The following is a 26921-nucleotide window of genomic DNA, read 5'->3' on the forward strand; positions in this document are numbered from 1 at the left end:
CCCTTCTCCAGCGGGTCTTCTCGACCCAGAATTCAAACTGGGGTCTCCTGCATTGCAGGCAGATTCTTTACCAACTGAGCTATCAGGGAAGCTACTGGGTATCAATTTCTGATTAAGGCTCAGACCTCAATGACCTTACTCATTGGGAGGGAGACAAGACAGTTAACAAAAAAATTTTTTTAATTGAAGTATAACTGATTTACAATGTTGTGTTAATTTCTGTTATACAGCAGCAGTGATTCAGTTATATATATATGTATATATATATTCTTTTTTTCATGTTTTTTTCCATCATGGTTATCACAGGATACTGAATATAGTTCCCTGTGCTATACAGTAGGGCCTGGTTGTTTACCCATTATATATGTAATAGTTTGCATCTGCTGACCCCAAGCTCCCACTCCATTCCTCCCCCAAGCCTGTACCCACTGGCAACCACAACTCTGTCCTCTATGTCCATGAGAGACAGGAGAGTTCTGAGAGATTTATTTGTATATATGTGATTTGTAAATGGAATGACTCTTAGGGATCGAATTGCTAATCCTTTCAGTTCAAGGTGTCCTCCTATGTGGTCCATGCTTGTTGCTTCATGAACTAATGTGCACATAAATGCATGCCAAGTTGCAAGAAAACTCTAGTGATTCTAAAGGCTTAGTGGGTGGGATGTGGGGGCAAACTCAGGTCAGTGGTCAGGATAGAAAAGAGAAGTGTGGTCTTGTTCTGTTTGGAGTCACAAAAATAGACCAATTACTAATGCGAAGTAAAGCTTTCCAATTCTAATTTAAGGAAGTTTTATCCAGAGTATACAGTTTTCTCAAGACTACTCATTCCCATGCAAGAATTCATGGAAAATGGTCCAGATTCATATCACTGAAAAAGAAAAAAAGACTTATCAAGGACAAAAGGTCACTACTCATCAAAGAAGAAATAGGGAGGGGCGATGTGGCCAGAGTCATCCATCAGAGTCAACAATGAAGTGGCTCATACAATAATAACAGCTAGCAGGTACAATGTTGAGATGTCACAAATTTGTGATATGATGATATGATAGGATGAACTTTATGATATGATTATCGTGATGAAGACAGGGTAAGTCACTTGGCCACATCACATCGTTAGGAGCCGGGATTCCATCCAAGGCCGGCCGACTTCGGTCAGCCCTGTTTACTACACGGGCTGACGTCTGGGTACCAACCGGTTCCTCCAATGGACCTTTTTAACTGTGCACTTTAGTATTCGATTCGCCGGAGTGAAGGGAATCGTCCTCATTTTGCTCCGTTCAGCAGAGCGCAGTGCTGCGCGGGGTGATCCGCGGCGGGCAGGAGCGCGTGGCGGAGCCCGGTGTCTCTGGCGGCGCAGCGGCGCGGGCAGGCTCTGGGGGGCGGCAGGGAGGGGCCGCCGGCCGGGCCGGGGCCGCGGGGCGCGCAGGCGCAGGCGGCCCCCCGAGGCGCGGACCCCGGCTCCCCCGCCCGTGCGCCCCGCGCTGCCGCGGGGCCCGGCCCTTCCGCGCGGCCGACGGGTCCCGGAGGCTCCCCCGGTCTCTCCCGGAGCCGCGCGGGGGTTGCGAGCGCGGGAGGCGCGATCCGCGGCTTTGTTTCCCAGGCACCTGTTGTGGGTCCCAAATAGAAACCTCGCCCCTGGGATCCGGGCGGCGGCTCGCGCCCGGGGAGGGCGGGCCGGGGAGGGGCCGGGCGCTGCCCGCCGGAGGCCGCCGCCGCCCTCCCTCTCTCCCGCCCCCTCCCCGCGCTCCCCCTCCCGGGCGCGGGCGCGCGTCTGCGGCGCGGCGGCCAGGAAATGCCGCAGATGCGCCGCGGAGCACCGCGGGCGGAGGCAGCGCGCGCGTCCTCCCGGCCCCGAGCGGGCGCGCAGAGCCGGGCCCGGGCGGCCGCCGCCTCGGCTCCCGAGGGTGCAGGCGCCCGCCGCCCCGCGCCCGCCCCAGCCGCGCCCCGGGCTCCTCGGCGCCGCGTGGCGCCGCGCGCCGCCGCCGGGCTCGCCTGCACTGACCGTCGCTGAGACCCCGGGGCGTCTCCCCGGCCGACCCCCTGTGCGCCCCGGCGCTCCCCCCGGCCTGCCCTCCTCGTGCGTTTCCGTGCCGCGGCTGCCCCTTGCTGACTGCGGTCCTGTCCGGGTTTCGAGCGGGAGAGGGGGCTCGGCCGGTCCCCGCTGAGATAAACCTGGGCATGGCGGGGTACCTCTCCCCGGCCGCCTACCTGTGCGTGGACGAGCAGGAGTACCTCCAGGCCTACGAGGATGTCCTGGAGAGGTACAAAGGTATGTCGCCCCCGCGCCCGGGCGGGGCACGGACCAGCGGGGTGACCGTCTCCTTTGCTTGACAGGAGCCACAAGTAAACAGGTGTCTGGACCAGTCCTGGGACTGAACCTGGTCTTCTGGGGACGGGATTCCGTACCCCACCGCAGGGAGGGTGGCCGGGTGGGCGATGGCCGGGAGACAGCCTCGGATGGGCAGTACAGTGCGGGGGAGGGGTTTGGTTTCCAAGAAGCACCTTGCGTTTTTCTCCTTTGTAAAAGCTCTTAAGCACTACGCATAATCATCCTTCTTGCTGGGAGGGTGGTTACCGGTTGGTTCATTCTCCGTGGGATTACTAAGGCATTGCTGCCCTTGCTTGATATGGGGTATTGGTTAACCATTAAAAAAAGGTTCTTGGCTTCTTAAATAAATGGGCTGTTTCACCGCTGAGAGCATCACCAAATCGTTTTTCTTAAAATGATTTTATTTGAAAAGTTTATGGTTCGTGACTATATTAAATCTATTCCTACGTATCGTAAAGGTTGCTTGATAGTGTGATGGATGAAAGGCTTTCGTCAGACAGTCTGTCGTAGATTTAAAGGTAAAGGATTATATTTTGAGATATTTTTCTGCCTGTCGTTTATGTTGGGGAAATTCTATGATAAATAGTATTGACATTTTAGCATTATGTTTATTTTGACTTTATAGTTAAATGAGAGGTTAGATTAAACACCACTTTCTCATCTTAAAGAGTCTATTAGTCTCTGGACATTGTCTTTCAATATGTCCAGACGATCTCCTAACTGTGGCTCTACCTAAGCGCTCCACACCCAGGAATGGCTCAGAGCCTTCATACATTAATGGTGAATCCTGGCCTATTTATCATCTGTTGATTTCAAGTGGTCTTACTTCTTTTGAATATTTGCTTTGGTCTTAAGAAACTCAATTTCTGTAAATTGAATGGGGATTATATGGTTAAAGATGCTTGTATCACTAGTTTTCTATTAGTAGAAATATAGAATACTGAACTGAGTAATTAAATTTCAAGCCCCCCCCCCCCCCCCCGCAAAGCTCCACATCTATCCATGAACATGTTTCATCTCCTTCTAGAACATATTTTATTATTGACATTCCTTTAATGCATGTAGAATTCTGTATACAGCACAATCAGAATTCCTTTGTGCAAAGGCTCTATTGTATGATACTACCACTGAGGAAGTGCTATGATATTTTAGGCTAAAGCACATTTGTAGCATCTGTATATGTGTTCACGTCCAATACACTCATGTTTACATCTATACTTCTATTTAAAAATAGGATTCTTGATCAGTTGTTCCAGAACCTTAAAAAGAGAGATATTGCAATATACTAATAAACCTTATGGAACAGGTACATCTGTGTTCTTTAAGGTCAGAAAGAAAACGGTATGAAGTTTGAAAGTAAATACCTTTTTTACTTTTGGAAAAAAAAAAAAGATAGCTGTATGAATTTTTGTCCCATCAAGTTTTACCTCTGTGACACGTGGGCAATTGCAGATGACTTGGAAAACAGAAATACCCGAGGTGCTGATTTGACTTGCCTTGAGGAAGTGGACATTATGTAAAAGATGGTTTTTATTTGCCTTTGAAAGTAAAAGGAAATTGAAGATCCTGGAGGTCATTGCCGTTTTCACTATCTCATTTTCATTATAGCCTAATAATCAGTATGGAACTTTACACATCCACTTCTTCAAACTTGTAGTCCTGAATTTCCTGAAAAAGTGGAGGTTGTTTCCTTCATCTTCTTTGTGGTGTTAAAATGCATAAGTCATCAGTTTGTCCTCGGCTTTATAAATGTTCTGTGTTTCATCTGGTCTTGGAAAGAAAAGTAAGAGTATTCGCCAGTCAGTGTGTTATGTGGAAAGCTAGAGACCTGGGAAACTCATTGTTTCCCGATGTGTTTTGAAGCCGGTTATGATTTCCCATCAGTATCCAATTCGATGACTTCATTACAGAGCTTATTATCCCGATGACTTGCTGTAGGGGCTGATCTAATCAGAAAAGAATTGTAGGCTGTGAATAGGGAGTGTCAGCTCACTCAACTTTCAAAGTACAGTTGTTCCATTTTCTGAAATCGTGCATTGTTCAGAACATTTTCCATTCCCATTTGAACTTGAAAGCTTATTTCGATTTTCATTTCTGACCAAGTTCCTTGGTTTCAGGGTGACTTTGCATTTGGCTGGAGTGTTATCAGGTTGCCAAGTGATCATATGCCCCAGCTGTTGAATGTGTGGGTCAGCTGTAACAAATTCAGAATTTGTCTGTCGACAGAAACGGAGAATTATAGTAATATATAATGTTAGTAATTATGACTATTAGGTTTAGAAGTTGAGAGTTGAGTCCTCAGATGGCTTTGGAAGAACTTCAAACCTAGCCTTCTGGATCAGAACAAGAATAGCGGCAAGTGAGTGAGCCCTAATTATTTATGGTGTAGTCTATTCTTGGGTTTTGCTTTGGTCCTTACTTTTGAGTGAAAAGAGGCAACTGTCTGCTGAATTAGAATAACACAGAAAGAGCTGTTTGCTGCAGAGAAGGGTGCAGTGTTCTGATTTGTATTCCAGTGCCTCTACTTATAAAATGTATTTATTGGTAGGATGTTCAGGGCATCTGATTAAAAAAAAAATCATTTCTTCAACAGATTGCCAGAGGCAGGGTGAATAAAAGCATTTATTTACAAATAAAACATATTTATTATTATTTATACTAGAAATAGCCCATATCAGTGACTTTCTTTACTATCTTACAGTGAATTATCCAGTGTATTTACCATGTAATACAAAACATTTTTAGTAGGTTAGCATAAAAGATGCACAACATCCCTCTTGTCTTCCCTGTCAGTGTCAGGAAACCAACCTACATACTGTTATTAGAATTAATTTCTATATATTATTATATTACTAGTATTAATTAGCTGTCACTGTGAACTTCTGCTGTTTGAATCTGTGATGGAGAGATTTTCTTTTCTCAACACGTTAATTTTTAAAATTGATGTTAACTGTGAAAATGAGAGCACTAATGTGAATCCAAGGAATTTTATTCAATACATTTTAGACTTAATGGAAAAGGAAGGTAAATTATTTTGGTCCAAGAAAATGGGTATTTTTCCATTGACCTGGAAATTAATCAGTTATCCCCAGATAACTATAACAAGAGTTTCTTATTCTCTATGAAAGATGAGTGGCAGATTTCTTACTTATGTATGATTATGTATCTGTGTGTATCTGTGTGTATGCTGCTGCTAAGTCACTTCAATTGTGTCCGACTCTGTGCAGCCCCATAGACGGCACCCACCAGGCCCCTCTGTCCCTGGGATTCTCCAGGCAAGAACCCTGGAGTGGGTTGCCATTTCCTTCTCCAATGCATGAAAGTGAAAAGTAAAAGTGAAGTCGCTCAGTTGTGTCCGACCCTTCGCGACCCCATGGACTGCAGCCTACCAGGTTCCTCCATCCGTGGGATTTTCCAGTCAAAAGTACTGGAGTGGGTTGCCATTTCCTTCTCCAATCTGTGTGTATAGTTCATGAAGAAACCCTCTTTGATTAAGAAAAAAGATAGAAGTTTCTGTTTTCCATGAAAATGAGGAGTTGCTTTAATCCCTTTTCACGTTAAGGCCCCATGATTCTGCTTTTGTGCATGGTGACAAAAGGAACTGAGAACTACTCCAGCTGTAATTTTCATTTTCAGTTCACTTTTAAGACATACACAGATACATGAATGGTCAAAATCCTATCTTTTACTGTGTAAATTAACTCTGGTTCTGGCCGAATTGGAAGCTGGAGTGTAAAGGATTCAGAGAACTTTGCCCCCTTCATACTGTGTGACCTCAGTGGTTTTCAGCTGGCTTCAGGATTTTGTGAAATCTTGATTGCAGATTTCATCTCCTCTTCGAGATTCATAGTCAGTTGTGTAGTGAGTGATCTTTAATAGGGCCTCTCATCATGATTGGGCAGATCCCCTGGAGGAGGAAATGGCAACCCACTCCGGTATTCTTGTCTGGGAAATCCCATGGACTGAAGAGTCTGGAGGGCTACAGTCCATGGGGTCACAAAGAGTCAGATATGAGCATAGCGCATTGTGGTAGTCTGCTCGTAGCTAGTTATGATAGCATTAGTCTGGTCTTTTTCTTTTCTTTTAAAAAATGAAATAGGTTTAACTAGTAATGAGCATTACACATTAGAGGTAGCTCAGATGGTAAAGCGTCTTCCGACAATGTGGGAGACCCGGGTTCAATTCGTGGTTCAGGAAGATCCCCTGGAGAAGGCAATGGCACCCCACTCCAGTACTCTTTCCTGGAAAATCCCATGGACGGAGGAGCCTGGTAGGCTGCAGTCCATGAGGTTGCAAAGAGTTGGACACGACTGAGCGACTTCACTTTCACTTTCAGTAATGAGCGTTAGTTAAGATTGCGTTTGGATGTTAGTGGCAAAATACAGTTGATGGTGTTTTCTTTTCCTCCGGGACTGAAAGGCCCCAGGTAGGTCCGGGAGGGCTGTGGGGAACCTCTATTTGCCACTAGGACTCAGACTTCTATTTTGCTTCTTGGCCATCATATGGTTGTTCTCTTGTTACAAGATGGCTGCTGCTCTTCCAGCCTTTGCATCTCAATTCCAGATGGGAAGAAGAGTATTAGGGGAAGCACCCTGATTGAAACTGCCCACCCTGACCAGGCACCATAATAATCACTTGCATGAGTTATTTTATAACAGGAGGTCCTGGTAAGGAAAACGGAACTAATAAGCCACCACTAAAATAGGAGTTTGGGATTAACATATACATACTGCTATATATAAAATAGGTAACCAACAAGGACCTATTGTATAGCACCAGGAACTATACTCAATGTCTTGGTTACCTATTTTATGTATGCTACTGCTAAGTCACTTCAGTCGTGTCTGACTCTGTGCGACCCCATCCCTGAGATTCTCCAGGCAAGAACACTGGAGTGGGTTGCCATTTCCTTCTCCAATGCATAAAAGTGAAAAGTGAAAGTGAAGTCGCTCAGTCATGTCCGACTCTTCCGACCCCATGGACTGCAGCCTACCAGGCTCCTCCGTCCATGGAATTTTCCAGGCAAAAGTACTGGAGTGGGGTGCCATTGCCTTCTCCATATTTTATGTATAGTAGTACGTAAATGTTAATTCCAAGCTCCTAATTTATCTCCCCCCTTTCCCTTTTGGTAACCCTAAGTTTGTTTTCTATGTTTGTGAGTCTTTGTCTTATAAATTAAAGTTCATTTGATCTTTTTTTAAGATTCCACATATAAGAGATAGCTTATGATGTTTGTCTTTCTCTGTCTGAACTTGTTCACTTAGTATGATAATATCTAGGTTCATCAATATTGCTGCAAATAGCATTATTTCTTTTTTATGGCTGAGTAATATTTCACTGTGTGGTCTATCCCTTTATTGTAATTATATTTGTCATAGTTTTCTACTCTCTTTTCTTTCAGAAGAGGAAGCGAACAGTCCTCCTGGGGTTGGGTATTGGGGAAAACTCTGTCCTTCAGGTCAAGTGGGATTTTCCGTGGATAGAGGCTGAAGGGGGCAGGGAGGGGAGCCTCAGTGGGAGGGTCTGCGGGGCAATTCCGTTGGATTAGCAGAACCACGGAACTCATTTGGAGAGTTTGGCCGAATGGGATTGGGTGACGGTTACGGGAAGATGGATATGGCTGAATATGAAGGTTGAAGAGAGCCTGGGATGCCATAGCCAACACCAGATTTGGGGGTTCTTCTCTAGGCAGGGAAATCTCATGATCTTTGGCAGGGTGTTGGATCAGTTTCAGGAAGATACTCCTGGTAACAGTGTGGAGGCTGAATGGGAAGGGAGCCTCAGGAGGCCACCGAACGGCTGGGTTTGTTGGATGGACGGCTGGTTCAGTAGGAGTTTACTTCAGAAACTTACAGTGTGGCTGATGGTTGGCTCTGTATGCGGACAGGATGGGGCGCAGTGAGTTTGTTGTTGAAGTTACAGTTGAAGATACTTGGGGTCTTTTTAATTTGTAAAAAATCTCTTGTAGTGTGTGTTCATTACAAAGCATGGTTTGGAGTTTTAAAAATTCATTTAAAGCTGCTGTTAAATAGACCTTTAGCTTAAGCTGTAGATGGATGGAATCCAGTAAATTCAGTAAATGATGTGAAGAGCTGACTCATTGGAAAAGATCCTGATCCTGGGAAAGATTGAGGGCAGGAGGAAAAGAGGGTGACAGAAGATGAGATGGTTAGATCGCATCATCAACTCAGTGGACATGAGTTTGAGCAAACTCTGGGGGATAGTGAAGGATGGGGAAGCCTGGCATGCTGCAGTCCATGGGGCTGCAAAGGGTCGGGCATGATTGAACTACTAAACAACAACAACAAATAAATATTTATCAAAAAAAGAAAATACCATTTTGAAATAGTCTTTTTCCTCTTTTTTTTTTTTTAAAGGAGTGTAGTTGACATAACATTAGAAAAAAATTCTTAATATTATTCATTGTTAGGGCTTCCCAGGTGGTCCTAGCGGTAAAGAACCACTACAACAGGCATAAGAGACGGGTTTGATCCCTGGGTGGGAACGTCCCCTGGAGGCGGGCATGGCAACCCACTCCAGTGTTCTTGCCTGGAGAATCCCATGGACAGAGGAGCCTGGCGGGCCACAATCCACAGGATTGCAGAGAGTTGGACGTGGCTGAAGTGACTTAGCACACATGCATTTCTATGACAGGCACAGTGCAGTGTATTGCAAATGAGTTCTCTTTCATTTCTAAATCTCATAACTATTTAGCTACTGCTATTTCACCAGTATGAACACTGAGGCTTAGAGAAGTTAATTTTCCTGAAATCATATAGCTAAAACTGGTAGCAGTGACATTTGAACATCAAGTATATAGTTGATATAAGCTGTATATTTTGAGTTTTGTTATACTGACCAGGAAATGTTGCAGAAATAGTGTTTTTTAGCATATTTTTAAAATTAGGATTATGATTTTGATTATGACTAGATCTTTCTGAAGTGTGTTAAATGGATACATGAAATAAAAAGTAATAGTTTAAAAATTCATAGAGATTTAGTTCAAATAGTAAATAGACTTTGGAGCTTGAACCTGTTGTATCTTAGCTGGCTTATATATTCTAATGGGTAGATCGCCATGAAAACAAAGTAGAATTTTAGTATGATCATTTCCAGTGTGTATCTAGATTGAGATTTTTGAAAAGAATTACGTTTTGTAAATGTCACTGATGAATGTGGCTGCCTTGATACATGCCTGAGATGTTTCCTGGAAAGAATCGTCAAAGGGAGCGGACAAAGTCCTGATTTTTCTCCAGTGGGTGAAAATATTTCCCAGTGAATCCTGGTATTAAAGACATTGTACAAAGATACCATTGTCCCAGTGGATTAAAAACACGGCCCTGTTCGAGGTGGTGCAGTGCTCCATGCTGGCTGTGCCAGTGTGGCGGGTTGTCTTCTTGATGTTGGGCATGAAGCAGTACTATCGGTGGCTTATGTTACCCTCCTGCAGTGAGAGAGGCAGACCTCCTTCACTCTCCACCTCACCAGGTTAAAACCTGAGCTGAAAGTCGTTCAGTCGTGTCCGACTCTGCGCTCCAGGCCAGTACACTGGAGTGGGTAGCCTTTCTCTTCTCCAGGGGATCCTCCCAACTCAGGGATCGAACCCAGGTCTCCCACGTTGCAGGCAAATTCTTTACCAGCTGAGCCATGAGGGAAGCCATTTAAGGTTGTTAAAGGTGGGATAAATAGGTTAAAAAAGGTGGGATAAAATAGGGCATATAAGGTATTTTGGGCAGTAGAGATTACATAGTCAGTGAATGAGATAGACCTAAAAATGCAAGTCCTCTGACTCCTCCTAGGGCAGTGGCCATAAAAAACAAAAAAAAATTTTTTAAGGGAAGTTTTGGTTTTATGGAAAAATTGAGCAGAGAGTACGGAGTTCTTACGTGCTCCCTCCCCTCCCCACAGTTTCCCCTCTTGATACCTTGCATTGGTGTGTACATTTGTTTAATTGATGAACCAGTATTAGTACATTTTTATTAACTAAGATCCATTTTGCGTTTGTAACACTGCACAGTTCTTTCTGGGCTCTTTAGCCTGTTTCATTGATCTGTGTGTCTGCTTCTGTGTCCCTATCATATTGTTTTCATTACCATAGCTTTGTATGTGGTCTCAAGTCAGGGAGCCTGATTCTTTCAGCTCTGTTCTTCCTTCTCAAGATTATTTTGGCTCTTCAGGGTCTTTTCTTTTTCCATACACATTTTAAAGTTGTTTGTTCCAGTTCTGTGAAAAATGCCATCAGTGTTGATAGGGGCTGCATTGATAGAGGTTGCCTTGGGTAGTATGCCCATTTTAACAGTATTCTTCCTGTTCAAAAACAGTGTATCTTTGCATCTGTTTCTGTTGTCTCCAATTTTTTTCATTGATATCTTACAGTTTTCTGAGTACAAGTCTTTTACTTCCTTAGATAGGTTTATTCCGAGGTGTTTTATTCTTTTTGATGTGATGGTAAATGGGATTGCTGCCTTAATTTCTTTCTGATAGTTCATTGTTAGTGTATCTATATATTAATTTTGTATCCTGCAGCTTAACCAAATTCATTGATGAGCTTTAGTAGTTTTCTGGTGATGGCTGTAGGATTTTCTTTGTATATTGTCACGTCATCTGCCAACAGTGACAGTTTTCTTCTTTTTTTCCGATTTGGATTCCTTTTATTTCTTTTTCTTGTCTGATTTCTATGGCTGAGACTTTCAAAACTATGTTGAATATGTACAGTCCTTCGAGAGTTGGCACATGCATGCCATGTGTTCACTATTACAGTATCGTATAGACTAGTTTGATAGTCCCCAAGTCCTATGTTCTGCCTCTTCATTCTCCCATGCTTCTGGTAGCCACTGATCTTTTTTTTTTTTTTTGGTCTCCATATAGTTTAATCTTTTCCAGAATTTCCTATAGTTGGAAGTACACAGTATTTAGTCTCCTTAGACTGGTTTCTTTTGCTTGAAAGTGAAAGTGAAAGTTGCTCAGTCATGTCTGCCTCTTTGTGACCCCATGGTCTATACAGTCCATGGAATTCTCCAGGCCAGAATACTGGAGTGGGTACCCTTTCCCTTCTCTGGGGGATCTTCCTGACCCAGGGATTGAACCCAGGTCTCCCGCATTGCAAGCGGATTCTTTACCAGCTGAGCTGCAAAAGAAGCCCTTCTTTCACCTAGTAATGTGCGTTTAAGTTTCCTCCATGTCTCTTTATGGCTTAATAGAGCATTTCTTTTTACTATTGAATAGTATTCCATTGTATGAATTTATGTTTGTTCATTCATTCACCTTTTGAAGGACTTCTTGGTTGCTTTCAACTTCCATTAATTTTGAGTAAAGAAAGTGAAAGTGAAGTCGCTCAGTCGTGTCTGACTCTTTGTGACCCCATGGACTGTAGCCCAGCAGGCTCCGCCATCCATGGGATTTTCTAGGCAGGAGTACTGGAGTGGGTTGCCATTTCCTTCTCCAGGAGATCTTCCCGACCCAGGGATTGAACCTGGGTCTCCCGCGTTGTAGGCAGACGCTTTACCGTCTGAGCGACCAGGAAAGTCTGTTGACATGTGATGGGGAGTATCTTTTCATATGTGCATTTGCATTTATGAATCTCCTTTGGTGAGTTGTCTGGTCAGATCTTTTGCCTTTTGTTTTCTTCCTGTTGAGTTTTTAGTCCTTTGTATCTTTCAGATATCAGTCCTTTATCACATATCTTTCACGAATGATGAATAATTTTTTTTAAGTTTACTTAAATTTCAATTTTATTAGGTTTATTTTGAAATTTTGATTATATTTCAAAATTTAACTTAAGAGATTTGAATATTTTATTTTTAATTTAATTTTATATTAAAGTATAGTCGATTTATTACTACAATGTTGTGTTACTTTTAGGCATTCAGCAAAATGATTCAGTTGTACATGTACATATATTCATTCTTTGTCAGCTTCTTTCCCCATAGAGATTATTACAGAATACTGAGTAGAGTTCCCTGCGTTATACAGTAGGTCCTTGTTCACTATCTGTTTTGTCTGTAGTAGTGTGTGTATGTTGTTGTTGTTGAGTTGCTCAGTTGTGTCTGACTCTTTGTGACCCCGTGGAATGCAGCACGCCAGGCTTCCCTGTCCTTCACAATCTTGCAGAGCTTGCTCAGACTCATGTCCATTGAGTCGGTGATGCCATCCAACCATCTTGTCCTCTGTTGTCCCCTTCTCCTCGTGCCCTCAACCTTTCTCAGCATCAGGGTCTTTTCCAATGAGTCAGTTCTTTGTATCAGGTGGCCAAAGTATTGGAGCTTCAGCATCAGTCCTTCCAATGAATATTCAGGACTGATCTCCTTTAGGATTGACTGCTTTGATCTTGCAGTCCAAGGTACTCTTAAGAGTCTTCTCCAACACCACAGTTCAAAAGCATCAATTCTTCAGCGCTCAGCCTTCTTTATGGTCCGGCTCTCACATCCATAGACGACTACTGGAAAAACCATAACTTTGACAATATGGACCTTTGTTGGCAAAGTAATGTCTCTGCTTTTTAATATGTTGTCTAGGTTTGCCATAGCTTTTCTCCCAAGGAGCAAGTGTCTTTTAATTTCATGGCTGCAGCCACCATCTGCAGTGATTTTGGAGCCCAAGAAAATAAAGTCTGCCACTGTTTCCATTGTTTCCCCATCTATTTGCCTTCAAGTCGTGGGACCAGGTGCCATGATCTTTGATTTTTGAATGTTGAGTTTTAAGCCAACTTTTTCACTCTCCTCTTTCACTTTCATCAAGAGACTCTTTAGTTCTTCTTTACTTTCTGCCGTAAGGGTGGTTTCATCTGCATACCTGAAATTATTGATATTTCTCCTGGCAATCTTGATTCTAGTTTGTGCTTCATCCAGCCTGGCATTTTGCATGATGTACTCTGCATATAAGTTAAATAAGCAGGGTGACAGTATACAGCCTTGACATATTCCTTTCCCCATTTGCAACCAGTCTGTTTTCCCTTGTCAGGTTCTAACTGTTGCTTCCTGACCTGCATGCAAGTTTCTCAGGAGGCAGATCAGGTGGTCTGGTATTCCCATCTCTTGAAGAATTTTCCACAGTTTGTTGTGATCCAGTCAGTCAAAGGCTTTAGTATCATCAGTGAAGCAGATGTTTTTCTGGAATTCTCTTGCTTTTTCAATGATCCAGCAGATGTTGGCAATTTGATCTCTAGTTCCTTTGCCTTTTCTAAATCCAGCTTGAGCATCTGAGAGTTCTCGGTTCATGTACTGTTGAAGCCTAGCTTGGAGAATTTTGAGCATTACTTTGCTAACATGTGAAATGAGTGCACTTGTGCAGTAGTTTGAACATTCTTTGTGTATATGATAGTGATCTTTTTGTGTTGTTACCTCCTTTTGACGCTTTTGAACCACTGCATATTATAGATACTATTTAAATGAATAGGGCCCTGGGCATTTTCTGTGCCAGGGGCACATTGTTTGTAGGTACTGTTTTGTCTTGCCTGTGTTCACCATGTGGACCTCCTGCGTGGGCTTGCTTGGGTGGCTCAGAGTTCAGCAATCTGACAGTGTGCTTTGGTGAATCTGCATATGCTGCTGCTACAGTTCAGGTATCCTGCTGGCTGGCAGCTACGATGCGTTATAACACTTGAGTCTAAAATTAGTTGAACTATTCTATTTTAAGGATAGGCTGACATTAGTAGTTCATGTCCTGCAAAACATGTGAAAGTTAAACTCTTAGGCTCTCGAGTTACTTCTTTTAAAATGTAGTCAGGAGTAGGACTAAATAGATAGTGGTTTATATAATTGGAGAATTTTTGTGATGGTGATTTGATTGTAGTCTGAGTATCATGCTGTGCATATAGATAATGTCTAAGAGCACAAAGTTTTACTGTTACTACTTAGAATTAAGCAGCAGGGAAATGATCGTGTTTGAGTTCTAAAACCATGAGTTATGAGGTAAAACAAGATTACCTGATTATTTTTTCAGTGTATTTTTGGAAGAGCTACCGCCTGTAAATATTTATGAATGCTGGAAACCGCTGGCTGCTTTTGCTAGGAAAAAAGTATTTGGTTGTTCATTTTGTGATCTTTGTAATAACTTTATTTACATAACAGAAACTAGAGAATATTGACAATACTTGGTAAATAAAAACTCAAGTGGTTGAAATTCAGAGTTTTGACTTTGCATAGATATTATTTAAATAAATAACTTTATGATCTTCCTGAGGAAGGGCTTATAGTTATGAAGATAGCTGTAGTATTATTTGTTTGTGTCTTTCACACAATCTCAGAAGCCCGAACAACTTAGCTGCTACAGATGACATATTCTTTATACTTTTCTTTGAACAAAACAGATTGAAGAATTCTAAATTACAGAAAGCAAAATGCAAGCGTGCTTTCTGTTCCTCATGGAAAAATAGATGTATTTAATGTTACAAATGTTTTCTCATTTAGAAAACTGTATAGAAATTTAAATCTGGTTCCTTAGTAGAGTTAAAATGGTGAACAGGATAAAATACTTTTGTAACTAGCATTTCACTGAGAGCAGTCAAGCTGCATTATTCCCAACCTCATCTTTCTATATTTCTCATCAGAAATTAGTTGATCCCATGCTCAGATGCATAGATCACTGTGTCGCTTACACCCTCCCGGAGCCTCCGTTGTTTGTTCTGATCAGGGTCGTTGGGAAGGCTGGGGAGAGAGGAGACACTTGGGGGTAGGAGAAATTTATCTTCACCAATTGAAATATGTGGTTTAATTCTAAATGCTTATTGATCATATACTTAAAAATGTGCAGAGGAGCGGGCGCCTGTGGAAGGAAGAGGGACGCAGGCTGTGGGCTGTAGCCTCTGGAAGAGCAGAGATGGTGAGGCCAGTGGGCCCCCTCCACGAATGTCAGTGAGCCCCTCGGGGACGGCCCGTCCAGGCCTCGAAGGTTCTCCGGGCGGAAGGGACTCGGGCAGGGCTGGCGTCTGAGGGAGGTGGGTCCGGGGAGGAGGCTCCGTGCTGTGGGTGAGGGTGGAAGATGTTGGTGGAGTGCTTTCTGCATTTGCCTTTCATTTGCACAGTCTGACCTTGTATTTCACTCTGTGCCCTGTGGGAAGAGTATTATCATAACGACTTAATCAATGCTTCAAACAAGAGAGATTTTATTTGTGGGTAATCAGTGTTAAGCTATAAATTTTACCCACTGTTTTTAAGAACTCTTGCTAATACCATGGATATATTATCAAATCTTAGGCTTCAGTTGTGAGAAATACCTTGTAGACCTGGCTCAACAAATGCAAAGGTTGAGACAGTCTTGCCGTTTGAGGGAAGCCTGTGTTGCTCTGAACTGCCCTCGAAGGCCTGCCCGCTCACGGGTCTTGCCCAGTGGTGGTGTCATTGTTGATTGAGAGTCTTGACGTGGTGTAGGAAGTTCAGAGATCAATGATCATAACTCCTTACATGTTGATCATATTTTTATAAACATGTAATAATTTCATTCTTACACCTCCTCTCTGAGACAAGTCACGCAAGAGTCCGTTCCCTCGGAAACTGGTTTCCCATGCCTGCATTGGCGGATGGCTGACTGGGTCCTGACAGCGAGTCCACAGAGGCCTCTGCTCTTGGTGTTGTGGTCTATCTTTATACACATTCACAGCTGTTATTAACAGTATAAGTGATGTATGTGACGAGAGGTGCGTAGTCTCAGTTTAAATAAACTGCTATTTAATAAGTCCTGGGATTATTGGTAGAGGTCTATATTTAGGAAGTAGATAAATACAGTTTCTTTTTTGTGTAACATTGTTTTGGGCTAGCCTTAACTTATAAACTTTATTGAAAAATTCTATTGCTGGCTATTGGGAATTTAGGTATTGGAGAGAAAAACCCCATTATCTTTTATTTTTGTTGTTAACTGAAGCAGCTTTTAAAATTACAGGGTTTTACGTTTAAACAAGAAAACTATCCCAATGACTAAATGTATAATTTCTGTATTACTCAGTGGAAAAGCAGGAACTATGTCTATGTAAATTTTGAGGGAACATGAGAAGAAAAATCTATGATACAAAGTAGGTAGCATTTTTGCATAATAAAGAAATGTGCAAAATATGCATAAAAGATCTATAGTTCCATTATCCAAATACACTAATTAATGTGCTGACATATTTTCTCCTCTTTTCCATTTCTCTTTTCTCCTTAATATATAACATTTAAAAATTTGAACCATGTATGTAAAATTCTGTATCCTGCTTGTGTCCAACTCTTCACAACCCCATGGTCTGCAGCATGGCAGGCTTCCCTGGCCTTCACTATCTCCTGGAGTTTACTCAGATTTATGTCCATTGAGTTGGTGATGCTGTCTAAGCATCTCATCCTCTGTACCCCCTTCTCCTTTTGCTTTCAGTCTTTTCCAGCATCATAGCCTTTTCCAGTAAGTTGGCTCCTTGCAGTCCAAGGGACTCTGAAGAATCTTGTCCAGCACAGCCATTCGAAGGAAGTCAGTTCCTTGGTGCTCAGTCTTCATTATGGTTCAACTCTCACATCCATACATGACTGCTGGAAAGACCATAGCTTTGACCGTACGGACCTTTGTTGGCAAAGTAATGACTCTGCTTTTTAATATACTGTCTAGGTTTGTCATAGCTTTCTAAGGAGTAAGTGTCTTTTAATTTCATGGCTGCAGTCACCATGCACAGTGATTTTGGAGCCCCAAAAAATAAAGTCTCTCACTGCTTCTACCTTTTCCCCATCTATTTGCCATGAAGTGATGGGACCAGATGCTGTGATCTTAGTTTTTTGAGTGTTGAGTTTTAAGCCAGCTTTTTTACTATCTTCTTTGACACTCATCAAGAGGCTCTTTAGTTCCTCTTCACTTTCTGCCATTAGAGTGCTATCATCTACATATCTGAGGTTGTTGATATTTCTTCTGTCAATCTTGATTCCTGATTGTGATTCATCCAGCATTTCTCACACTCTGCTTGTCCACTTAATATATCAGGATATTTTCTAAATGACATTAAATGTTGAGGTTGGCCAAAAAGTTCATTTGGGTTTTTCTGTACCATCTTTTTGGCCAACCCAATATTATTTCGAAGTGTTTTCAATGACTGATGTGTGCATTCTGTTATGTATAAACAGTGTGGTGACACCATTTAAGCAGCATGGCAGGCTTCCCTGGCCTTCACTATCTCCTGGAGTTAAGCAATTTAAGCAATTTTATATCCTGATGGATTTGGTTAATATTATTATGTTGGTATATTTTGATCTAATTACAAGCTTCAGAAATATGTTTTCAAGATAACAAAGGAATCTTATGGATTATATAAGCTGTTAACAGTTAACTGTTATAACAGTTATAACAGTTAACTGGTTATAAGATGCTGCCTATTTCATGACTGAGTAGATTCTTGAATTATATATCCAATTAAAATTTTCTAATCGGTCTGAAGTCTGGAAATTCCACAATAAACTAAGCAATGATGAATGATCTAGAGATCTGATTTCCCTTCCTGGCTCGCAGTGCTAACTTGCCAGTCTTGCATGGGCTCATAAGTTAAAGGAATGATTGCCTCATCATCCTGTAGTACTTGCCGCAATGAATTAATTCATTGTTTATTCACTTAGAAGACATTTATTGAGTATTTATTTATTTATTGAGTATTTCTTGTGTGCCAGTAAGTACGACGCGTTAGATCGCTAGGGTGACCAATACATGAAAAACAGTTCCCTTTTATTTTACCTGTTGAGTTGTGGATGCATAATTTATTCTCTCTCTTTTTTTTTTGGTCCAATATTTAATTTTATTTATTATTTTCAAATTTTGTGTCACTTTATTCTGATATGATCTGTCTGGTTATCCTTGACATCACTTTCTGACCTACTTTCCATTTATTGTTTTTACCATACACTTTATTTTTGATTTGAGATGATCACCTATTCATAGTTTTAATTTATTTCTGAAACTACTATTGATTCCTTTTGAAAACCTTTTGAAAATGCCTTTGTTCTGTGCTTAGTTGTTCTGTCATGTCCGACTCTTTGTGACCCCATGGACTGTAGCCCGCCAGGCTCCTCTGTCCATGGGATTCTCCAGGCAAGAATCCTGGGGTGGGTTGCCATGTCCTTTTCCAGGGGATCTTCCTAACCCAGGGATTGAACCCAGGTCTCCTGCATTGCAGGCGGGTTCTTTACCATCTGAGCCACCAGGGAAAATGCCTTTAGGACTTTTGATATAGGCTATAATCCTTGATTGCATTTGCCTTTTATTGTTTATGTTGGTCTTCAAGATTGTACTCTTTGTTAGCGGTACTGAATTAAGCAGTACTTGGCGGGGGGACTAGGCTTATTTGTAATACTGATTGAAGTAAAACTTTGGAAGAAATTCCTAATTTAAAACCTTTTCCCACTTTCTTCACATGAGTTATTATATGTAAACTTGGTGCCTTTGAGTGTGAACAAATGACCTATATTGATCAGTGAAAAGAACTGTAGTTCTGCATCTGACCCTGATTCTGCTCCCTTGCTCAAGGCCCATCTTTGAGAATTACTGTTGCTCGTGGTTGATCCAGAGAAACAATGAGTGCGCTGATTTCCGGACTTTCATTTTATAATTGAGAAAAGTGAAGCCCAGGGAGGGGGAGTCAGCAGAGGGAAGAGCAGGATCTGCACTGAGGTCTCCACACGCCTCCCACTCCTTTACTGCTTGTTCGTAGATAGAGGAGGTGCTTTCATGGGCTAGGCATGAGCCACTTCAGGAAAAAGCCCTGGCTTACGGGAGAGTTAGTAAGGAAATGAGAAGAAACGAGTGGCCAGCAACAGGGAGTCGTGTGACATCCTGCGGTGAGAAGATTGCTGAGGTGTCCCCATTGCGTTTGATGTTTATGGTCTTTGGGGACCAGTGGGATGTCGGTGAACACTGATTGCGAGTAGCAGGCTCATCACTGTTCTGGGGCTTTAAGAAATAGATTAGGTTTAATATAAATTGGATTCATAAACCCAGACAAAATAGTCCTCCATTTTGAAAAATTCAGTGACGATTGGCTGCAGCGTTTGGCCAGTGTGTGGATTCCCGGCTGTTTTCTGATTAGGATTCAGGCTCCTGGCAGGCAGGCTGGGCCAGTGGCCATCCCATTCCCTTCCCCGTGGCTGCCTTCAGGGGAGACTCTGGGGCTGCCCCCGTGCTGGGGGTCAGGGCGGACACAGGGGATGCTGCCTTATGACCTTTCTCTAGTCTGAGTCCAGAGGGTGAGCGGCAGGGAGGGGACGGGACCTTGGGGTCTCCTCACACCCCGGAGGGGCGTGTGCCGTGTGTGGGAGGTGTGTGCTGGCGGGAAGGGGCTGAGAAGAGGAGAGCAGCTCATCTCTTGGCGTTTCTGGGGAGCCGGAGGTGGAGGCCGGAGGTGAACATGGCCCGACTTCACTGCCCATCTTGGGTTCTTTGCTTCCGTTCGCTTGCCCTGCACCCTCCGAACTGAGGTTTGCTTCTCCTGAGGTCCAGGCTCCTCAGCCTCCCTGTGACAGCAGCAGGTGAGTATGTGGTTGGAGGGATGTGATTTGGAAAGTGCGTTTTTATAGCAACATGCCTGTTGTATGTATTTATTAAACTTTATTTTTTTGTAGATCCAGTTATTTAATTATTCTAGATTGACTCCAAAATGTCCATGTATGTTGTACAGCAATAATGTTATTGCTTTGCCATTTTTGCAGTTAAAAATAGAGCCTTGTATGACCAGGGGTTAGTTAATTTTTATTTAAACAGAATTTTAAAGAGGAAATGTGTTATACACTGGATTTTTTTTTTTTTTGGAATTTACAAGTAAATTTCTACAGTAAAATTTTCATTGGCAAATATTTGGGGGTAGGTCTGTGGGGAAATTGAAAGGATTTTGGAAAATGTTAGTATTTTTTTTAAGGTTAGTGACCCCTTTTATTCGTGTTGTCATCCTCTAAAAGCATTTAGTGTAACATCCACGACTGGCAAGGATGTGGGAAAATCGTACTTCAGGCATTGCTCCTGACATGTGATTTCTTAACCATCCTTGGGGAGAGGAGGTTGCTGCTGAAGGAACATCTACTCTGACCCACCAAAATTCCAGAATCTTCCTAACAGGTGGAATTCAAGATGTTCATTGTGACATTGTTTATAATGGCAAAATACTGGAAACAGCCTGAATGACTATCAATAAGGGATAGCTGAGTAAATTTATATACTTCTGTACCTTGAAATGTTAAGAGACTATTAAAAAACATGAGTTAGATGTCTCACTATTGACCCATAACATTTCCCCAGTGTTTTAAGAAAAAAGGCAGAACACTAGTGTGTATGGCATTTTTATAAAAAGGGAAAAATTCCGTATTGACGCACAGGGAGAGAGATGAAGGTTAGAAACTGAGATGTGAATAGTGGTTAGCTCCGAGGAGTAAGCTTTTTTTCAGTCTTGGCATTTGACATTTTGTAAAGGATCTTATTTCTTCTTTTATAAATATAGATTCTGCCGCAAATAAAGTAGAACATTTATAAGAGGAAAATTGTTAAATATTTGTACACATGTGATGAAGCAGTACTGGTTTTTGAGAGTAGCTTTCACTGTGTGAATCTGATGAGTATGATTTATAAGTTGTGGGTATTGAGTGACACTGACTTAATAGACCATCTGGCACTCATGAACAATTTATAGACTTAGAGTTGGTGTGGTCCATGTGGCTGAAGTGGCTCATTATGACCTCAGCTATCATTCTTCACCTCTGATTTGATCAGACATTTGCCAGAAAAGTCCAGTGGGGCAAGAGGGTGCTGACTCAAAGAGTTAGGCAGATGGAACCCTGGTCCCTAAGGAGTGCTGTCCTGAGTCACAGGCCTGTTTGTTTTCTTATCTGGCTTCATTTTTTACTCATTTATTTAACAAATTATCTGAAAGTGTATTGAGTGCCCATGACATATACAATGATGAAAAAAAATGGCATTGCTTTTTAGGAGATCTCGGTCTGTTGGGGGAAATCAGCAACATGAATAAGGAACAATTAAGTTGCTGTACATTCAGTGTGAATAAAGTATCCTAGGAGTGACTTTCTTACACTCTTTACCTGATGAGATCAACCTGTCCTGTATCTCTTAGCTTCTTTCATAAAGTTTTGTTTCTCTGACAAGTAGGAAGAAAGAAATTATAGGAGAGCCTGGTTATAGTATTAACTTTTTCTTTTTCTGTGGATTGGAATATTAATATAACATAACGCAGGGTTAGAATGGAATGCCTACTACTAATAGATCATATGGAAACACAGGAGGGGGACTGAGGAAAATGAATCGCATCTTTCTTTATAGGATCATAAAATAAGGGAATATTGAGTAGTTTTGAAAAGTTGGGAAACTATAGAAAATACTTTTAAGTCTTTTAAATATTTCCAGTGATTATCATGGTATTTTTAATTGTTATTATTTAGTTGTTAAGTCGTGTCCCACTCTTGGGACCCCCATGGAGTCTGCCAGGCTCTTCTGTCCATGGAATTTCCCAGGCAAGAATACTGAAGTGGGTTGCCATTTCCTTCTCCAGGGCGTCTTCGCAACTCAGGGATTGAACCTGAGCGTCTCCTGCATTGCAGGCAGGAGCCGCTAGGGAAGTTCATCATGGTACTTGGCATATGGCAAATGCTTAATAATTATTTCGCTTTTTTAAATGGGTGAATGAATTTCTGTTGAGGATTTTGGGCTTTTAAGATTTTCTGAATTTGGGCTTTCCCTGGCAGTCCAGTGGTTGAGATTCCACACTTCCATGGCAAGGGGCGTGGGTTCAATCCCTGTTCGAGGAACTAAGATCCTGCATGCTGTGTTACAAAAAGTAAAAATTAAAAAAATAAAGTGTACAACTTGAAAAGTTTTGAGTAGATTTAGAAAAAGATTTTCTAAATTCAGTTTCTTAATAACGCTAAGCAGAGTGACTGTCTTAAGCTTTACCAGTACTTTCTTTTTCAGTGTCTAATCTGTTATTAATGTCCTCCAGTATATTTTTCATCTCTAGCAGGTCAGTTTGGGTCTTTTTTCACTTCTTTTGTGTCTTGTCTGTCTCTCTTTAACTTAACATGCTCACACTTTGCTCAGTCTGTTTGGACATGCACAGTGTACTAATCATAGTTCTTTTAATATCCTGGTCTACTATTTCTACTTTTTGTGTCATTTTCTGGGTCTATTCCTTTGATTACTGTTTTTCCGTATTTTCCAGCTTCATTGTATGCCTGGTAATTTTTTGTATAGATGCCAAACATTCTTGACTTTAGTTATTTGGGTGCTGAATTTATAAAATGTCTTTTAATGGTTTTGTTTGCCAAGTATTAGAAGAGACCGACCCTTCTAAGGTTTGCTTTTTAAGCTTAGCTGGGTAGAACCTTGTCAGCCTTAGCCTGGGGCTTGTCTTCCCGGTAACCGAGCTGACACCTTTCTGCATTCTGCCTGCTCCTTTCTGCTGGTTCTCTTCCTGGCTCTGGGAGTTTCCTAATGCATATGTACCACGTTGGGTGAACACAGCCCCTCGCACGTCTCCAGACTTGGCCTTTGTGCAGCTCGTGCCTGTTTCCCCCAGTGACGTTTCTGGTGGTCTTGAGCTCCTCAGGGGGACCGTCTTCTCCTCTGATGGAGACCGCCCTCCCTCCTTGACCCTGCTCTCCCCTCCACAGCTGTGCTGAGGCCTGGAAACTCACTCCAGGCAGGCAGCTGGGCTGGTAGGGCTCATTTGGTTGGTTTCCGTTTTCTCAGAAATCACTGTTGTCTCTGTTTTGTCTGATCTCCAAAGACATAAATACATTTTGTGCCTCTTTTTAGAGAGAAGTAGTTGCGTCAAGTGGCAGAGTAAATCCAGGTCCTTTTCCTCCATTGTGACCGGAGGTGGCAGGCCCTCCTCTTCTCTTTAGAGGAGATGTCCCTGGTTGTCCAGTGGTTAAAAATCCACTGTGTAATGCAGGGGGTGTGGGTTTGATCCCTGGTTGGGAAACTGAGATCCCACACGCTGGGGAGCATCTAAGTCCACGTGCTGCAGCTGCTGAAGCCTGTGCCACAAAGACAGACCCCACGTTGTGCAGTGAGGATCCTGCATGTTGCAACCGAGGCTTGACACAGCCAGATAAATAAGTAAACTTAAAAAAGGAGGCTTATGTGCATGCAAATCGTGCATAAAGTTACCAGTTACAGCTAGATGGACTGTAGCAGTATAGACTTAAAACCCTCAGAGTCCTTCCTGTATGGTTCATCTGTGCATTTATTACCTTCTTTCTGTTCGATGGGTGCTCTGGACTTGGCTGGTGGAAGTATGGAAAAGAAAACCCGTGGTCCTGGTTTACGTGTTGCCTTTGTGTTAATATTGATGTAGTCCTGAGACGTGAGCATTGTTGTACAACAGAGAATGAAGATGTGACACATAGATTTCTGTATTTTCACATTAATGTAAATGTTTTTGTTTGTGTGATATTAAACTTGAGTCAGTTTAATAAAACTATGTTTTCATAGTTGGGCAGGGAGAGGGGAAGTTTTCTTTTTGTAGTGACAGCACATTTATTCTGAAAAATAGAGCAGAATCATACAGCTGAGATGGCCTAATTTAGCAGAGTTGGACTCAGATTAAGCTCTTTGAACTGGGTAGAACCGGAGTTAGAGCTGGAGCCCGGGAATTCTGATTTCTGGTGTAATGGTTTCCTGCTGAGTCATGCTGTCTGTACTCAGAGCTCCTAGGTGCACGCGCGGTATTTCTCTTCCTTGGCACGCACGGGTCCAGCAGCCAGTGTTGCTGTAGGCTTTGTTCTACGCTGTGCAAACTGCCACACTTCTGGCCTGAATTAGAACATTTCGTTGGTCCCTCTGAACACATTATTCCCATGTGCACCGTTTTAACACAGGCATGCACTGAGCAGTTAGAAGGCAGTTGAGTGCTTGACCTTTTTTTTGAAAGTTAGTATTTGTGTTTCCGCCAGAGTGACTGTGGGCTCGTTTGATATTGACTTGAGTTGCTAAGTAATGTCAGAAGGTCAAACAATTTTAAGGGATGTGAGGACTGTATCTGATGACAGTTTGGCACTTGGCTTTTACCTCCTTAAAGTGGCCTTCATATTCAACTGTGGCAGATTAGCCCTGTTATTTTAAAGAATAATGAATCTACCTGGCTTTGGCAAAGCAGAAAAGACAAGGCTGGCGCTATTACACACTAGGGTATGCGGTTCTTTGGGGACACAGTTTTGAAAAGGAGCCTGAAGTTGGCAGTCATGTTTGTATACACACCACCACACAGGCACAAGGAGACTGCAGATAATGTGTATTTTGATTTGTAACCCTTTCTTTTTCTCCTTTGAAAAAGGAAGACATTGAAGGTGATTTATTATAATAAATCTGTAATAATGGGCATTAGTGTTCTGGTAAGTTTTTGATCACCTATTCTTCTGGGGTAAAAACCATGATTTGTAGCATTTGTGCTTTTCCAAGGTGTACGGTGGGCTATACCATAAGTTGGGACTTCCCTGGTGGTCCAGTGGTTAGGAATCTGCCTTGCAATGTAGGGGACATGGGTTTGATCTCTGGTCAGGGAAGTAAGATCCCATATGCCATGGAGCAAATAAGTCTGCGTGCCACAACTAGAGGGTCCGTACTTCACAACAAAATATCTTTCGGGCTTCCCTGATAGCTCAGTTGGTAAAGAATCTGCCTGCGATGCAGGAGACCCCGCTTTGATTCCTGGGTCGGGAAGATACTGGAGAAGGGATAGGCTACCCACTCCAGATTCTTGGGCTTCTCTTGCAGCTCAGCTGGTAAAGAATCCGCCCATGATGCGGGAGATCTGGGTTCAATCACTGGGTTGGAAAGATCCCCTGTAGAAGGGAATGGCTACCCACTCCAGTATTCTGGCCTGGAGAATTCCATGGACTGTATATTAGTCCATGAGGTTGCAGAGAGTCAGACACTCACTTTCAAAGCGTAAACACTTTTGGCACAGTCGATTTCCGGGTACCGGTTTGACGTCTTTGGTTGCAGAGCTGGAGAGAGAGGTGCAGAGTTTCCCCGTGACCTGGTCTCCACCAGGCATGTGCCATAAGCAGTGAAACAGTGATGTCATTAGTAAGTGACAAGCTGTATTTATTATCTCGGTTTTTAGTGTAATTCATTTAATTGTAGTTCTAGGTAATTTAATTTTTAAAGAAAAAGCTGTTGTTAACAGCTAGCTTACAAAATTCTAGAAATTCAGCACTTCATTCAAGCTTCCCTTCCACTGAAAATAGCTAACATTTACTTAGTTTGTATTATCTGCCAGGGGTAGTCTATTTTGTGTGAGCTATGTCACCTTCCAGTGAACCCTTTGAAGTAGGTGCTTAGATAATCCCCATTGCACAGGTGGTAAAGTTGAGCATACAGAGGTGTAGTAATGGCCCAGGTCACAGTTTAGGGGTGACTGAGCTGGGGTTCAGAACCAGGCCCCCTGTTCCCAGAGCCTGTGATCTTAACCCCCTGCAGTATTAGCTCTTGGGGTTAAAGGTGTTCTTTTAAAAATTTTTTTTAAAAGGATTAAAAATTTATTTGGCAGCCGCAGGTCTTAGTTGCAGCCTGTGAACTCTTAGTTGAGGCATGTGTGATATAGTTCCCTGACCGAGGATCAAACCCAGGCCCTCTTAATTGGAAGCATGGTGTCTTGGCCACTGGACCATCAAGGATGTCCCTAAAGGTATTCTTGAATGTGAGTAACTATAATAGTAGTAAGTGTAGTAACTATAGTAAATTTTGAGTTAAAACTACTTACGCTTCAGAATGATTTAATGATTTGTTTAGTAACTGTTTCGATTTTATTTGAATTTTCATTTATGATAAAGTGTTGTTGTTTAGTCGCTCAGTCGTGTCTGACTCTTTGTAACCCCATGGACTGCAGCACGTCAGGCTTCCTTGTCCTTCGCCGTCTCTCAGAGCTTGCTCAAACTCATGTCCATTGAGTCGGTGATGTCATCCAACCATCTCGTCCCCTGTCATCCCCTTCTCCTGCCTTCAATCTTTCCCAGCATCAGGGTCTCAGGGTCTTTGCCAGTGAGTTGGCTCTTTTCATCAGGTGGCCAAAGTATCAGAACTTCAGCTTCAGCCTCAGTCCTTCCAGTGAATATTCAGGACTGATTTCCTTCAGGATTGACTGGTTTGGTCTCCGTGTAGTCCAAAGGACTCTCAGGAATCTTCTCCAACACCACAGTTCAGAAGCATCAATTCTTTGGCGCTCAGCCTTGTTTATAGTCCAACTCTCACATCCTTACATAACTACTGGAAAAATCATAGCTTTGACTATATGAAGTAGTCACATAAATCAGGAGGAAAAGTAGGACTCTCTCCATTAGAAAAACAGCCCGGAGATTTCAATAGGCAATTCATGAGCTTACGGGTGGGGACAGTGTCCATTCTCTTCACTATGGTATCAGCTCCAACCTTGCAGAGGGCCTGATCCACAGCAGGACTACGTGAAGGTCGTTTTATTTCTGTAAATTGTTTGCATGTCTTCATGAAGCATATGTAGATTTCTTGACCTTTTCTTTATGTCTTTTCTAATGTTGCCTTAATTAAAGAATTGAAATTTTTCAAGAAAGTGTTTCTGGTTGTATTGTTAGAGACGTTTTATTCCCTGTGTTCAAACAAGAATGATGAGGCCTGAT

The 26921-nt window shown here is 42.4% G+C and overlaps 1 protein-coding gene across 14 annotated transcripts in view; it reads left to right on the plus strand.

Annotated features, from left to right (window-relative positions):
* DST (dystonin) overlaps positions 1 to 26921 on the plus strand; it is a 516002-nt gene that overhangs the window by 106711 nt on the left and 382370 nt on the right. For 2 of the 14 annotated variants that reach the window (XM_065912757.1, XM_065912759.1), the window contains exon 1: positions 1956 to 2271. The exons of 8 other annotated variants lie outside the window; for them this stretch is intronic. In XM_065912757.1, the coding sequence (XP_065768829.1) occupies positions 2181 to 2271 (91 nt within the window). In that variant the 5' untranslated portion in view covers positions 1956 to 2180. Of the gene's footprint in view, positions 1 to 1935; positions 2272 to 26921 lie in introns of those variants that run through there. 4 more of the 14 variants (XM_065912753.1, XM_065912751.1, XM_065912761.1 and 1 more) reach the window with 4 other exon arrangements.

This window comes from Muntiacus reevesi, chromosome 20, assembly GCF_963930625.1.
Source record: "Muntiacus reevesi chromosome 20, mMunRee1.1, whole genome shotgun sequence".
Taxonomy (NCBI): Eukaryota; Metazoa; Chordata; class Mammalia; order Artiodactyla; family Cervidae; genus Muntiacus; species Muntiacus reevesi.